This window comes from Dreissena polymorpha, chromosome 1 (genome assembly GCF_020536995.1).
Source record: "Dreissena polymorpha isolate Duluth1 chromosome 1, UMN_Dpol_1.0, whole genome shotgun sequence".
NCBI lineage: Eukaryota > Metazoa > Mollusca > Bivalvia > Myida > Dreissenidae > Dreissena > Dreissena polymorpha.
This window is the reverse complement of record NC_068355.1, coordinates 59692030-59709822: the sequence shown is the minus strand read 5'-3', so window position 1 is coordinate 59709822 and position 17793 is coordinate 59692030. Positions and strand designations below refer to the sequence as shown.

The 17793-nt window shown below is 35.5% G+C and overlaps 1 protein-coding gene and 1 pseudogene across 1 annotated transcript in view; one reads left to right on the top strand and one right to left on the bottom strand.

Moving 5' to 3' along the window:
* The window catches only part of LOC127876943 (PDZ domain-containing protein 11-like), a 28913-nt gene extending 22919 nt beyond the window's left edge, over positions 1 to 5994 (top strand). Inside the window, exons 6-7 of the mRNA XM_052422514.1 lie at positions 5341 to 5401; positions 5660 to 5994. Of these exons, the coding sequence (XP_052278474.1) occupies positions 5341 to 5401; positions 5660 to 5724 (126 nt within the window). The 3' untranslated portion in view covers positions 5725 to 5994. The remainder of the gene's footprint in view (positions 1 to 5340; positions 5402 to 5659) is intronic.
* Positions 5995 to 6756: 762 nt separating this feature from the next.
* LOC127831211 (cytochrome P450 2J4-like) lies at positions 6757 to 17202 on the bottom strand (annotated as a pseudogene).
* Between the last annotated feature and the right edge of the window lie 591 nt (positions 17203 to 17793).

The window sequence follows — 17793 nt, the reverse complement described above, 5'->3', positions numbered from 1 at the left end:
GCACATGTACACTTTTGTGACCTTCTGGGCTGGGTCAAATTTAACCCCAGGGGCATAATTTGAGCAAATTTTGTAGAGGACTACTATATCTCACTACATACAAAATGTGGTTGCCCTAGGTCCTAGAGTTAAGGACAATAATATTTTTAAAGTTTTCACAAAATAAGCAAGATATAAGCGTATATAATGTTCAATTTTGTGACATGCAGGTCAGGATCAAATTTGACCCAAAGGGCATAATTTGAACAAACTTGGTAGAGGACTATAAGATGTTACTGCATACCAAATTTGGTAGCCATAGTCCAAATGGTTTTCGACAAGAAGATTTTTAAAGATTTCACAAAATAGGCGCTTTAAAAGCGTTTATTCAATTTTGTGACCCCCTGGGGCAGGGTCAAAGTTGACCCCAGAGGCATTATTTGAACAAATTTGGTAGAGGTTTATTAGATGTCACTACATACCAAATTTGGTAGCCTAAGGCCCAATGGTTATGGACAACAAGATTTTTAAAGTTTTCACAAAATAGGCCCCATATAAGTGTATGTTCAGTTTTGTGACCCCGGGCAGGGTCAAATTTGACCCAAGGGGCATAATTTGAACAAACTTGGTAGAGAACTATAACATGTCACTACATACCAAATTTGGTAGCCCTATGCCTTATGGTTAAGGACAAGAAGAGTTTTTAAATATTCACAAAATAGGCACTATATAAGCATATAATTGATTTTGTGGCCCCCGGGGCAGGGTCAAATTTGACCCCTGGGGCATAATTTGAACAAACTAAGTAGAGGACTATACAATGTCACTACATACCAAATTGTGTAGCCCTAGGCCTAATGGTTATGGACAAGATTTTTTTTTAAGTTATCACAAAATAGGCATTATATAAGCATATGTTCAATTTTGTGACCCCCGGGGCAGGGTCAAATTTGACCCAAGGGATTAAATTTGAACAAATTTGGTAGAGGACTATTAGATGTCACTATATACCAAATTTGATAGCCCTACGCCGGATTGTTATGGACAAGAATTATTTTGAAGTTTTCACAAAATAGGCCTTATATAAGCATATGTTCAATTTTGTGACCCTCGGGGCAGGGTCAAACTTGACCCCAGGGGCATAATTTGAACAAACTTGGTAGAGGATTATAAGATGCCACTACATACCAAATTTGGTAGCCCTAGGCCCAATGGTTATGGACGAGAAGATTTGTAAAGTTTTCACAAAATATACCCTATATAAGCATATGTTCAATTTTGTTACCCCCGGGGCAGGGTCAAATTTGACCCCAGGGGTATAATTTGAACAAATTTGGTAGAGGACTATTAGATGTGTCTACATACCAAATTTGATAGCCCTAGGCCCAATGGTTATGGACGGGAGATTTTGAAAGTTTTCACAAAATAGGCCTTATTTAAGCAAATTTTCAATTTTGTGACCCCCAGGGCAGAGTCAAATTTGACACAGGGGCATAATTTGAACAAATTTGAAAGAGGTTCACCCCAGGAACATTCCTAAGAAATTTCATCAGAATTGGACCAGTAGTTTAGGAGAAGATGTTTAAAGGAAAAGTTTATGCATGGATGCACGATGGACACAGGACCTTTGGCCAGTGGAGCTAAAAATCAAATTAAATTTAGTTTTGATGTAAAATCAGTTTTTATATGCAAGTGTTTATTTCACTTATAAATTAAAACAGCATATTATTCATTATTGAAAAGATTATTCCAAGCTTGATGTCATATTTCAACTTTGCACAGTGTAGTTAATTGAACATTGTATTGAACTGTATGGGCAGCTATATTTTTTAATTTATGTATGTTGTATTATACAAAATGCATTATTTCTACCACAAGTAAACCATATAAGGCCTACTGCTACTAAATAGGCACTGGTATGAATTTGACACTGTTTTTGATGCTCATACAAAACTTTAATAATTACTACACTTTAGTATATTAAATATTTTCAAGTTTTTGTTCATCATTTTTTGCAAAAGAAAAGAGTGTCTTAATGCATTTGAAAATATACTTAAAACAAACTAAAAATGCATTTTAACATACCTTTTTCCTTGTAAAGTGTATTTGGGATGATAAAAAATACACTTGAAGAGTATTAATGCTGGAAAAGTGCAGAAAAAAATACATTTGTTTCTGTTAGAAGTGTGTCTTGTCTGCATTTTTAAGTGTATTAAATGCACATCAAATGCAGATAAATACAATGCCAATACTGTTACATGTATTGTAATGGACATAAAATGCACTTGTTCTTGTAATTAAATGCTTTAGTGAATTGAAATAACCTTTTATAACGTTTTAACAATTAATAATACCTTTTTATATAAATTTTCTTTTGAAATGTGACACTTAAATGATTTTTGCACCACTAGTAAGAGGTATAATTTGTGCTCATAATGCTTTATCATTACACTATATAATATCATTTGTTGTATAAAAATTGCCCGTAAAATTCATGTGAAAGCTCAAGAGATCAATAGCAGCGTGCTATACCCTGCTCCTTTTTACATGACTTGATGGTATTTAGTCCCCAATTCTACATGGCTAAGGGAAAATTAATGTGCAGATTTGACAAATAAGTCTTAACTGGGATCCAATAGGCAGACTTTCATATTACTTGTATTTAATTTAAATCATGATCTGAATTGCTCTTTGGCAAATCTTTGTTGGTCACAGTATTCAACTGAATTTTGTTCACTTTGTAGTGATTATATTTTCTATATTTATCAGACAACACCTTTCTTCAAAAGTTTAACATGATTGCTTGGTTAATTTAGAAACAAAATCAATGCATCATAACATAAAATGAAAATATGTGTAATAGTAAAAATGGCAGCAAAAAAGCACTAGATTATCTGCCTTAAATCTGAGACGATATGTTGATGTATTGGAATTTCTCATAAATAATGTGTTCCATAGTTGTATAATTGTATAGTATCATGCATGAGTGGTGTCAATGTCACAATACCAATTAAAGCCTATAATTTACTAATACAATTTGAAGTTTGATGTGTGTTTTTTTCAAGATCTGTTATATATAATTATATATACATGTATATATATATATATTGTTGAAAAGTTAACATGCAATAAGTTTACTGAAAAGTGCCAAATAGTTTTACTGATTTGGTTGGATGCATATATGCAGATATATCATGGTTTGTGCAGAGGACAGTAGCAAAAACAAGAGCTGTCTCCGTAGGATGACATATGCCCCCGATAACCGCTTTCATAGAAGTTATGAGCATTTTTCAAAACCTAAACGCCGACCCTAAGTTCAAGGTCAAAGGGGTCAAAATTTGTGTGTGTATGGGAAGGCCTTGTCCATATACACATGCATACCAAATATGAATGTTACATCTGAAGCGACATAGAAGTTATGAGCATTTTTCAAAACCGAAATGCAAAGTGTGACGGATAGACAGACGGACAGTGCGATCACTATATGCCCTCCTTTGGGGGCATAAAAATGTGTTTCACATTGTTTTGGTAAATTAGTAATGTAGTTATAAGAACAGAATCATCAATTATAAAGTTATTGATTATAAAGTGTTGCTGGCATATTTGATGCATTCTTCTAGCTATAAGAAGGTCCCTGTTTTATCCCCACTGGCACCGAGTGAGGGTTCTCAAAATCTTTAAACAATATAAATAACTACATATAGGGTCAAGAGCCTTGTTGATATGGGGGCTAAACACCTGAAATCAAAGCGACCCAGGATAAAGGCCGAGGCCAAATAAATAAACCAGAGGCCGCATGAGCCTGCTATACTCTGAACAAGTATTGTTTCTTCTCAGAAAACTGGCTTAAGTGTCTTACTAAGCTTTAGACTTTGAGTTTCAGTGCAATCAATCTAAAATAAATTGGTCAAATTAAATAATAATTTGTAAAAAATAAACATTCTGCACAAATTCAATTATTTACTTTACCTGTGTGCATGAATCATTTTCGTCTTGATGGTTAGTGAACTATGTCAAAAGCACCATATCTATGAAAACACTTGTATTTTGAATAGTGCAAGGTTCCACAGAAATAATGCTGATGATAATTCTACACGATGATGAATTACTAGATATATTTCTAAATTCCATTTCCACCAACAATTCGGTTATTCCACTACCAGTTCACATGCTTCATACACAGTTGAAAATAACACTATTCCACTCATCAACCGTGACAAATGTACTCATTTTTTCAACTTTTCGCAATTAAATTGTCTTCTACTGTTATTGTTGTTGTTGTACTTTTGAAAGTAGTTCGAAAGATGGCGACTATTAACCCAGAGATTGATTTATGAAATAAATCGTCTGCTGATCCAGAGTGGGTAATGGGGTTATGCATAGCTGAGATTGACCGTATTATCATGAGAGAGGTTCAGTATCAATTTGAAGTGAATCGGTGTAAAAATGAAGAAATTATAGTAAAAGGCAATTTTGGGTGGGCGTGGCCTATGTGGGCGGGGCCTATGTGGACGGGGTGCCCTAGGATTGGTAATGGGCCATGCATAGCTGAGATTGACCGTATTGTCATAAGAGAGGTTCAGTACCAATTTGAAGTGAATCGGTGTAGAAATGAAGAAATAATAGTAAAAGGCAATTTTGGGTGGGCGTGGCCTCTGTGGCCGGGGCGCCCCAGGGTTGGTAATGGGGCCATGCAAAGTTGAGATTGACCGTATTGTCATAAGAGAGGCTCAGCATCAATTTGAAGTAAATCGGTGCAGAAATGAAGAAGTTAATGTAAAATAACATTAAAAAAAATGAGTGAAAATCTCTGACTCGGCCCCGCCCCCAACCCCCATAACTTTTGACCCAGGGGTCAGATCAAAATTCCGTCACTGTCACCGTCGCACATATGCTCATAGCTACCATGTATGTAAGTTTCAAGGTTCTAGTGCTAATAGTGTAGTCGGAGCAGGTGGCCAGGACGGACGGGCGGACAGAAGCACATCACCACAATATCCCCACTTTTTCTCCGAAAAACGTGGGGATAATTAAATTAGATTTCTTTCCCTTCATAATTGTATTACTCCAAAAAAGCTTTTTTAACAATGCTTTCCAAACTGATGTCGTATTTGTTTTTATGTTGCCATTTTTTTTATCAGAAAATTACAATATGCAATATATTAACCAGTAACACATATAACCTTAACAAAAGTCATCTCTGAGTGAAGAATATCCATTGTTCTGTCAAAAATGTACAACAGAATTGTAAATTAACACTCTTTCAAGAATCTTGTCTCGGTTGCAGTTAGAGTTGCAATCAGTATATAACTCAGTCTTGTTCAATATAACTAACAGTGAAAATTTAGTTTGTTCTATCAGGCTGTGAAAATTGTAAAAAGCAACATCTCAATGTGGATAACAGTGAGATACTTCCCCTATGGTAAGTCTACCCGTACTTTATTACTGATATGCCCAATAATTAACGTCCTCAAAGGTGGGTAGATATATTACCCGTTTTGGCATTGTCCGTCAGTCATCTGTAACAAAATTTTGAAATTGGCAGGGTATATCAATTGAACAAATTTGCTTGTTTAACACAGTTGTCAACAGTGGACTCCGGGTTTGCAAGTTTTAGTCCATGCCTTGGAGATCATTATTTGTCATTACCTTTCTTACTCTAATTATAATTGTACTTCAGGTTATAACAGAACATATGACAAGAGTGGTCACAATAACCCTGACAGCCCTCAGCCTGCAAGATAATGTGTAGTGATGAAGCCTTGAAGGGCAAGGTCACCCCCACAAAAGGTCTAGGGCATCGTTTGAATCTCCTCAGCATACCATTATCTGTGGAACAGATTTTTTATGTTTTGCTTTTTTACAAATGTACATTATACATGTTATTATTGTACTAAATGGTTAAGGGCTTTTTCCATAAATATCCCAAAAAATCAAATATTGGCATGTCTGGTCAGATGCCGAAATTAGCAGTTAAACATGATGTAATTATCTGTTCATGACCCTATATTTGTACAGAGAAATTCTTGTGGTGTATTTTTTTCCCAAATTGACATAAACCAACATTTAAATCTATACATTTAAATAACTAAAAAGATGTGTTAACACGGGTAATGTTTACTTTCAGCTTTTGTCTATATACCCATTTTTGAACAGATTTGTCTACTCAACTTGTTAGCATTACATACTTGGTTATGTACCTTATTTCAGGAATAGTCTGATGTTATATGTTCTTAATTATGAATATCATATAAATAAAAGGTTCAAGTGCAGTGCTTTTTTGGGGGCTTTTTATTAAGTGCTTTTTGGGGGGCTTTTTATTATACACTGAAAGATCATTACTATGGCTTGATAGATCATTGTCGGCTCGGGTACTACTTTCATGTACCCCCGGTACTGTTAAGTATACTTAAATGTACCCCGGGAACGGGAAATATACTAACACATACCCGGAATATTTAGACTGCACCCACGTTTTATTCCCGCCCTAAATCTGGTGTCGTAAAACACCCTTTGGAGTACAAAACAAAATTTTCTTTGAAACGACAATGACCAATTTAGAATTAAATTTCCCGGGTACGTTCCAGTTTATTTTTCTGTACCCGGGGTATATTTAAATATACTTAAAGAGTACCTGGGGTACATTAAAGTAGTACCCGAGCCGACAATGACCAATCGAGCATTGCTATGGTATTGTTAATAGCCATTTATACAGTTCTATTACGCAGTTTGCAATGTTTGGACTTGATTTTGAAATAAGTTTAGAGAACAACACAATAGTTATCACATTGTAATATCATATATTTGTTTTCTTTCATTAGCATTCACAAATACACATATAAAACTCATTATAATAAGTATTTGCGCGTAATATGTAGCTTTGTTATTGTTTAATGTTTTGTTTGATAATGACACTTTAATATATACAGCTAATCCTTTCTACCTATTGCAAGTGCCATTTGTCTATTAATCAAATTAATTTATATATTTTTGTACCATTGATATTTAAGCACTTTTCAGTTTTGATACTGCCTATTTAGCAAATGAAATTAGTCATATTAATAATCACATCGTTTCATGTAATATATGTGCATAATGGTGATATGTGCATTAAAGGTGCAAGTCAAATGTAAACAAATTGTTTTGAAATATATACACTGTGTGTACATGTTTCATTTTGTACAAATGCATACTAAGAATATAATTGGTATGAATTTATAGCGGTATATTTTAATTCTAACCTCAATTTTGAAATGATTATTTGTTTATGTGTTATAAAGGAACCTGTTCAAATTTACCAAAAGGACATTTTCAATTTTTATTCACGCTTAAAAGAAGGTGGCATAGCAGTAACACTCAGGCTATCTTGTTGCCATTATTAGGGATGTTTCCCATCTGTTTCCAACACTTTGCCATATTCTAGTATTTATGGATATTGAAGATAACTTGCCACAAATGTTGCACCATCTAAAAGCAACACTCTTATAAACAACCGCAAATATTTTACAATTTAAGTTAGTTAGTGATTAGGACAAGGTATTTCTAACAAAGTGTTTACAATATAAATATAAATGTTATAAAACTTCATTGGCCAGAACATTTTGATCTCACATGGCCCTGGTTTGCAACCAGACATATTATTTTTTATTTCTTTTTGTATTTTTATTAATTATGTGTAATTAATCCAAATATTTTAAAATTTAACAACATTTTTTAATCCAAACATCTGTGAACAAGTCACTATTAATTATGAATTTTGGATTATTGTTAATTATTCTTAAATATGTTTATATATTATGCATGTAGTTTTACTTTATTGGTAACAAGGGGTAATATTTGTTGAATTAATTTAAATGTATTAAATGTAACAATAGGGTACACACATATACCATGAGTTAAATATATTGTATATATTCTTACAAAATCATGCTGTTTATACACAAAATGATGAAATGTATACCATAAAAATATTTGCAACGCATTAAATTAATAAAATTGTATAAAATAGTGACTTAATATCTACTCCCAACGATTCCAGCTAGTAGTATGACCAAACTGAAGCAGTAAGGCAATAATCAAATAATTTTGATATGTAGAAGCATATGTTTCATAAAACTACAGCCGGCATTGTGCAGCCTGCACATAATTCGCAGGGAATTTTAACAACATAAATTAATATGGATGAGGCTTTTGTTTGATATTTCTTGCAAAAAAATACAATCACCAAACATGTCAACTTTCTTCCTATGATATACCTCATCCTGACATTACTAAGTAGATAGGAGGTGCAAAGCGGATTCACCATTGGCATGTTTCTATCCGTAATCACAGCCCGACGAAATAACCCTACACTTTCCAACGTACATCATTCAAACTTGCACGAATTGTTGGTTTAGTTTTTTAGCGTTTAGAAAATACGGTAAACAGTGTGTTAAATCTGATATCGAGCTTAGGAATGGTCGACGTCGTAGTTCGTAGACACGTCCTACTGTGATAAAAATAAAAGAAGCCAAATAATTATTACTAAGCACCCAAACTGTTGTGTAGTTTACTTCAGTTTTCGAATGTATTTTACACATTTTTTAGTTGGACACATTTTGATGAAGTATGTCTAGTTTCAACAAGAATTGCAGCAGAATACATTTTTATTCGATCTGTGAAAAATACACGGCCTTGATCAAAATCAGTCTCCTCTGATAGCACGAGTCTTGTATGGTGTCGGCGCCCGTACGATAAACCCGTCCTTGCAGTCGAACGCATGAGTCACGTGCTCGGCTTCCCGCCTGAACAAGAACCGTTGAAGCAGGTTGGTGAACGACAGGAAGAGCTCCATGCGAGCCAGCGTCTTGCCCAGACACATTCGGGGACCTGAAAACAGCAAATTAATAATTGATAAACACGTGAATTTACATCGATACAATTAGCATTAAGTATTTTATACGTAAAAAGTTGTTCCCACAGTGACAAGCGGTTTTATGATACGTTAAATAGAACAAGCTACACTGTTTGATATAATTTATTGCGTGATCATTTGTACCCGTTATATGTTTTCACAGGAGTTAGTAATCTATCGATAACATTTTTCCTGTTCAAATATAAATGAATAACCCAATTCGAACTATTCATTGTTTTTCACAAGCAGAAACGTACCTAGTGAAAAATGAGTAAACGCTGGATTTTTCTTCAATTCTCCATTCTCAATGTGCCTTTCTGGACAGAACGCCGTCGGATTCTCCCAATATTTTGGATCGAGGTTTGACGACAACAGATTAGCTTGGACAATTGTGTTCGCTGGTAACCGGTACCCGCGAAACGTCACTTCCTTCTTCGCCACGTGGGGGACGGACATTTCCGCTGCAATACGTTAGTACCAATTGTTTCGCTCGATTGTTCATTGTCGTCTCAGCTACTATTGGCAATTAAGCTCTCCGATTACTCTCAAGTATACTATAAAGACCCGGCGAAAGGGAAATATACTCATATGTAACCCGCAGTATGGCCTGTTGATCAAAGCGTATTTTCCTTAAGAGTACTTGGGGAACTTTTCAGTAGTACCGGAGTCGACAACGACCAATTAAGCAATAATAGCATGTATAAGCGGAAAAAGTATGTTGCATTTTCACACGTGTTACCGTAGCTGTCATCAAAGTTATGTTTAATGTTCCTAAGTGAGCATACATTTGTTGCCACATGTTCAATAGTAAGCGTACTTGTACTGAAAAATGTTTCGAACTCGAACTCAGCGTACACTTATTTCCAGGATTTCATATTTAGGATTACATGAATCCCTGTGACTTTTTTAATCACTACACCTATATTTCCGAGTCGCTGTATCTCTAGTAACGTAGCCTCCGTGTACGGTAGAGTTCCTCTGTCAGACCACGTTAACGCTCGATCTCCGAATTTCTATTAAAATCGAAAAATAAATATTTAAAATAAGTCACATATATTAACATTTTTTACAATAAAAAAACACCATAAAAGAAGGAAAAAGAGGGCATTAAAATTCAATCTTTTGTTCTGGTTGTGAATTCAAATGCTGTCGTAATCAAGAAACATTATCAACTGTTTCACTTTAACGACACAATAAAACTGTCACCGATATATAAGAAAAGCGACGAATTTATGTGTCGCTTTACAACAAATCACACAATCGTGCAATAATAATAGCACAACCTCAATGTATGTTTAATATCAGGTACCTGTCGGTAACTCGTCGAGTCCGTTGTGAACAATGTCATTCGTAATTGATAAAAATTAGTACATTCTTGACATCTGAACACGTGACTAAGGAATTTTACTAAACATGTCCTTTCAACAGGGTGCATATGTTCGGTGAATTAATTTTTATTTGCTTCTGATTGCAGTCGCTGACAGCTGTATAATTCTCATATTTTGATTACTGAACTTTGAGTATGTCGTTGACCTTAAACAGATGGACGCACGCTTTTCACGCCACGTGTCGTCACCAAATATTGATTTTTTAGGCAAGTAAATGTACTGTACAATTGTCAAATAAATGAAGAACAATCTGTACTTTGCCCAAATTTGACCTTTAACGTATTATGTGCTGACATTTACCTAGTGCCAGTGACACATATCTAACACACGACACGCCGTCTGTGAGATGGTCATCGTTTGCTATAACTTATTTTAAAACGGATTAATGGATAGAAAAGAAACTGTCTGGGCAAGATTTTTATGCAAAATATTACCTTTGACCTTCATATTTGACTTTGACTTGTGCCGTAAGGAGACAAATGTCACCCACGACATGTATTTTCTTTGTTTACAAAGTATGCTCACAAAATAAAGAAGACAACAAATGTAGATAAAGTCCATGCCTTAGTTTTGTGTAAAACTTATCTCGTTCATTGACGCATGAAATCGTATCGACAATCTCTTGGAAATTCGAAAAAAAAACTCTCTTGTTTAGCATTTAAGGATGTACCATACTCATTAAAACCTGCAACGTGTTCATTGGTCGAAATTTACGATGATCACGTGGGGCAAAACTGGGTGTAATTTATTAATGTAAAATGTCTCCCTGGGTAAGCATGTAAAGTTTCTTGCTATAAGAGACTTTCTTGGAAAATAAAAATACCTTACAAGATCCCGTATTTGGGTCCTTGTACATACCGTCTTTTCGTTTTTCGTTTTGCATTCGACAACACGAAACACGAAAATAAACGCATATTAGTTCATATTCCGATTTTCTTATAACCGAAACAAATACATAAAACAAAGAACAAATCGACTTATTTATATCGTTTTTCGTTTTACTAATTACAAAACAAAACACGAAACGTGTATGTCTATTCCTATTTCGTTTCAATTTAAATTAAAAAAATCAATATTTGAAAATTGAAACAAAGCGCCTGCTCTCATTTATCGTTCTTGATTTGATAAAACGATACGTGTACGGAAAACGGAAAACGAGGGGCGCTGCGCAGCTTTATTTGGATGATAACTCATGATTAATCTTAGTGCGCAGTTTCCTCCCTTTGAAACTATTATTTTGAATAATAAAATGTTCACTATTACATGTATTATAGAGGAAGAATAGACGAGTCTTGGCTAGTCTAATGGAATAATGAATAGATCAACAGTAAAGTTATATACCAATATACATGCCTGCTTTTGTTTCAAGTCATTGGATTTGATTTAATGTATAACATGCATTACAATAATCAATGCACAATAAAATATCTTTGTTCGGCGTAGCCTTTCTCTTCAAGTAATAAACAAAAATCGAATTATTTACTACACTGTATTCATATCTGTTTAAGAAATGAAATAAAAAATCCACATTATTGCTAAACATATAAACATGTACATTCAATTAGTATGGTGAATTATTCCTAAGAGCATGCACGGCCTCATAAAGCCCTGTCATGGCACGTCGTGTGCCGTCCTGGCTCAAACACTTCGGGTAACTGGCTGGCGGTGGGCTCTCGTACCAGCTGTCCACGCAGTTCTTGCATCCAACCAGTGATTTGCAACAAGTTGCAAATGTAGGCTGCGACACTGGTCCTAAATGTATTAATTATGTTGTTATAAAGCTATCGGTTCACGCACTGAGTTCTTGTTAAATTTTATCAGCATGATTATATTTGGTGCTCCCTTTATAGAATAAAGAAAATTTGCTTATAACAATTATAAAATTATTTGAAACTCTTTGCGAGAACACATCATTAAAATAACAGAAAAATCAACACTAAGTATAGTACATGTACATTATGTCAATGGATTTTATTTTATAAGTTACAACTCTGACGTTGTTACAAATTTATTTATTTATTTTTAATAACGTTTTTGTTTGGTGTACAGATTTTGTCCAATTTTTGAAGGACTGTTAAAATGAACTGGATGTGTATTAAACGAACAAAAATAATACACTTTTCGACTAATAAATGTACAAATGTACTTTAACAGATCATCCAAGCGAACGCTTGATGGCGCGCTCCTCATATATATCATTGACTCAGCAAATCATACACGTATTGTTACAAATGTAAACACTTTTTTATAATGGCATTTGAGTTTCATTTTAGGAGACAACCAAGGTCTTAAACGGAACATTTTAACGAGTGCAAGTAGATTCTATAGGCGTGACGCATGCTATTCGCCTTCTTTAAGTAACGTAACGTTTAAAGGAAATAATATTAAGCGTCGTTATAATATCATTGGAATGTATATAACTTGTTAGCATTAACTATATCTTGGGCGCTCTGTCAGGAACATTAAATATGTTGTTTAATAAGTTATTAAATTGGCACATTTATTAATTATATTTAAGTTAATTTCATTTTCTTCAAGTGCAAAGCGGTTTCATATAAGGTGTTTGGTTATAACTCTTGTTTAAGAGCTAAAATCACTAGACATATCACAATGCAGTTGTTAAATGCAACATGTATTTGTTATAATCGAACGAATTGGAAATTATATATTAGACACTTTGCACGTTACCGTTCCATAAGATTAAAACATTTTTTTTATTTATTCTATTATGCAAGGTGACGTTAAAAGTAAAACATAGGGACATTTTAGCAGCCGCCGCCGATTATTGTGTCCTTAAATTGTCATGCGGGTCTAACGGGTAATACAAATAGGAATACGGGACTCAGGGGACGGGGTATTGCAGCTCTTAAAATGTAAGGAACTCTCCAATGATAATAGGATTAAAACGAATTTGTTTTTTTTTGTAAAATAAGTACTGAATTTACATAGCATAGGGGCAAAGAACAAGAAGTGTCATACGAGGCTATTTATAGCCCTATCTAATCGGCTGGATCGGCATGAAATACCGGTACGTTGGAAAACCGTTCGATGTCAAGATTATGATCATTTTAAATTGGAAAAATACAATACCTGGAAAAACAACTGAAAATATCCACGTCTCTGTCCCTTACGGGCGTGTCTTTACCTCCACGAAAAAAGCACGTAGGAAGTGATGCTGATGGAAATAAGTGATAAAGTCTTATGTAAGGGAGAAAAATACGCGCAAAAAGCCACTAAAGAGTTACCTCCCCAAGACAGCAGCACATCCCGCAAACGCCACTCGTTTTTCGTTTTTCGTATACCGTTTTTTCAAACCAAGAACGGTAAACGAGATCAAACAATCCGTTCCAATTTTCAAACATTTATTTTTGTCATATGAATTGAAACAAAATATGAACAGGGAAATCAATTTCGTTTTTTGTTTTATAATAAGAACAACGAAAAACGATATAAAGAAGTTAATTTTGTTTTCGTATTTTGTTTAAGTTTCGGTTATAAGAAAATCGGAATATGAACTTATATGCGTTGATTTTCGTGTTTCGTTGTTTTGAATGTTAAATGAAAAAGGAAAAGACGGTATATACACGGACCTATTTGCCTGTGCGACCTAGTTAATGCTCGAGTGATTAAGTCCGGTTTTCCCGCGGAATGCGAATCTGTTACCTCGTGTATCTCTTCGCGGCACTTCCTCTGTACTTCCGGGTATTCTTGGAGGTAAAGGATACACCAATTGAGACTATTGGAGGTCGTGTCGGACCCGGCAGTGAACAAGTCAAGAATGGTACTCAGAAGTGTGCTCACTGAAATATGACAATATTATTTAAGAACCTCTTTCTGGGAAAAGTGGGCGTAATGCATGTGCGTAAACTGTCGTCCCAGATTAGCATGTGCAGACTGCACATGAAGACACCCTATTTATTTTTATAATTTTGGTTAAAAGAGTCTCTTGAAGGCGAAAAACTAGTCTAGGCGGACAGCACTTTTCGCGTGAACTGAGCCCAGTGTCCCCAGACTGAGGCTCATACGTTATCGGTGTAACACGTATTACTTGGATAGAGTAACAAACACGCGGAAATCTGCCTATTTACCCAGCACGATTTTGCGTGAGCTGGCCATATGCTAATATTATGTACCGATCTTGGCGGTCCATTTAAGTATCTCAAATTATCTTGGCAAACTGATAAGCATTTTTGGGTATTATGCTTATTAGAAACAAGAAATATCTTTAAAAAAAGATACCTCGCGGGTTGAGATGCAATGCATTAAAGTGAGGCCACGCTTCCACTGCTCTATATAAATTTTTACATGTTAACATGTTGACAGGAATATGGAAGTCAGTACGAGAACAAAGCCTTTAAGTATAAAACGCTGTTGCCTCTGAAAAGAAAAGGTGCACGCACAAACTGTATTGATGTCGAGATTGAGTGTAAAACTGTTCTATATATTAAGCCTTTTCCTTAGAGATAAAAATGTTTCATGCTGAACACGCAGTCAAACAGTGTTACAAAGACGCGGACATGTTTCCAATGTTCTGGTGGAATGCTCAAATCAGCCTATGGGATAAATGAAGTATATTCATTCTGAACTAGCCGCGGGAAGTTTTATTTGAATTTTATTGGACAGTTACAAAGGTCAGGTAAGGTGAAAAGCTGGCGTATACAGCTTCGCCGAATAAAATAAACGTTTACTTGAAAGCAATACTGGCCTATCAACATACATGTATGTGCGAATGTGTCGATCATGCCAATCATGCAATTGGAATCTCAATGAATGATTATTTTGCTTGAGTATTTTCTACATATAATTATTTTCCACATAAGATCAAGCGGACGCACGCGTTTGGACAGACACATGAATTGCTTCATCCATCCAATCATTTTAGAGATCAAAACCTACACTTGATAGCTTCATTCCCAGACGAGTCTGTATTGCTGTCTTCCATCTCTTTTTTTCAAGTAGAGGTCGATGAAGTCCCGGATATGGTTTCCATCGTACGTTTTTCTGTGCTCCTCAATATGGCCGATGATCTGGCTGAATATCCAGGTACGGGATTTATCGAAGTATCCGCCAGACTTGCGCTACAATGATATTCGCTAAAGAAACTCAAAATAAACAATGTCAGTAAATCGCTATTTGCTATACCTTAACCTATGCCTTTACCACTTAGATCATTTTTTTACGCTTTTGTAGTCCTTTAAAATGTTAAATTTAATTAAAGACCTGTCTTACTAGATTAAAGTTTTGAAGGCCTCCTTTCCAACCTTTAGATACTGATGAGCACCAAACAGCATAAGACATGAACAGAACGCGAGTAACTCGCAGGCTGTTCAGGTTTTATGCTGTTTGCACATAGCCATTTTCGATTCCGAGACGGAAAGGGTTAAAACGGCACACACATCTATCTAGGCTCGATCGCGCTTAATAAAAGAAAGAACCAATTTCCCATATCTGATGACGATGAAGAGGTTAGAAGTCATTGTATCTATAGTAAATGTAAGAAAACAAATTACAAGGCTACTATAAAAGAAAATTAGCTCATTGAGTCGAGTTAAGTTAAGACGTCGATTGTGTGATTGGGTCTTTTGAAGGTAAGAAGTAAGATAAGAAGAGAATTCCTTCAAGTAAATGTACACATTACATCGCGGCTAGTGAATGTAAGTATTAACCCACATATGCCACAGCGTCTAGAAAAAATGCCTTGGCAAACAGCATAGACCCAGATGAGACGCCGCATGATGCGGCGTCTCATCAGGGTCTGCGCTGTTTACTTACAGGAATTTCTGTAAGAAATATTATAGATATAGAAATAAATATACTAGACATCCCTAATTTTGGAAATAAATTTATCCAAATTAGAAGGATGGGAGAGTCCACTAGGAATAAATGTTTTAAGTACAACGCGTTGGGTTGCGCCTGGTGACGGCAATCAGCACAGTTCTTCTGTCTATGCATAGAAACACACCGTGTCTATTGAATGAATACAATTTTTAAAAGAAATGATTTGCGGCTTATTGAGGTATTGATGTAAGATGTCAATTGATTTTAGTATAAGTAAGATGTACATCGCGTCAAATCACGGTCAGGTCCTATTTCGGCAAAAAGTCAGTCGCGTCTAATTCAAGTGAGACAGACGTTTACGGCGTTTATTTACGTTAATATGATCATTTTACCTGCTTATTTCCGACGAGCTTCAATACACTTTTAGGGACGAGTCTTACTACTTCAACAGCTCCTCCTTCCAAAAGCACCCTTCCCATGTTGTCTAACACGTCCAGCTTCTCCTGACTGTGGAATTCTAATCTGCAAAGTAACGTCACCCAAAACTGAACAAAAATGACATAATATACCTGTACTAGTATGTACCTTTGTGATCAAATTGTATTTCTTTTTTTTTGGAATAAAGTTGTTAAAAACATCAGACGAAAAAGGATGATTATGCTTTATTTTCTTTAGGGGTAGAATGCCAAATTACGACATTATAAATATGTAGGAGAATGAATACGCGTGTACTTGAAGAAGTATATTTGTAGGTGTACCGGTAATCACGAATAATTGTTTAAGATAATATTAAATGATAGGTTATGTATCTCACAGTTCTAGTACATGCTAATTTTATTATTAATATTGTACATGTAGGTCAACAGCATTGAAGAGTTAGAAAGTGAAGAGTTTATACGAAGCATTGCAATTTATCGCAAGTTTAAGTGCGTGTTATACAATGGATTGCAAGCGTACATTTTACCAAAAATGATATGGTATATGACGTTGTTGACCATCATTGACGTCATATCTCTTAATGACGTAGGTTCGCCGTTTGTTGAATTGAGGTAGTCCGTTGCGGAATCCACTTCCTTTAAAATGATTTCTTCTAAAGAATCCCTTCCCGACACCAAATTCCCGCAATGTCTGCAACGTAAACTTGCGCATATTTTCCAAGCTGCTCCGCTCTCAAATACTAGACCTTTGTAAGGGACCTTTAACATCCATTCCGGTCGGTCAGAAAAGTCGTCTGCGCGCGTGACGAACGCTTCGTGAATGGCGTCGTGGCCATTTAAAAACACCATGTTAATGTTCCCGACGCTCATGTGCACAACGTCACCATAACGTTTCCATTCATTGAACAAGGCTACCGGAAGTCGCCTTTTCCTAACCGAAATCAGAGCAAACCACCAAACGCTTCCGATGAGCGGAAATCGAATGGGTCCCGGTGGTAGTGATTGATTGGAGAGGAAATACCAGTACCAATATGATGAGTAACGTCACTAGCCACACGAAGAGTGGACCACTCCAACTCGAAGAGAAAGCCCGTGTTGCTATATCAGCTAGCCTTCGCATGGCGTACAGTATTTAATATTTTATTCACAGCCGACACGCAACACTTCATAAATAAACAAGATGCGTTTGTGAAACACAATGTCCCCCTATATGACGTTAGACCTTGAAGGATGACCTTGACCTTGACCCTTCACCACTCAAAATGTGCAGCTCCATGAGATACACATGCATTTCAAATATAAAATTGCTAGCTTCAAT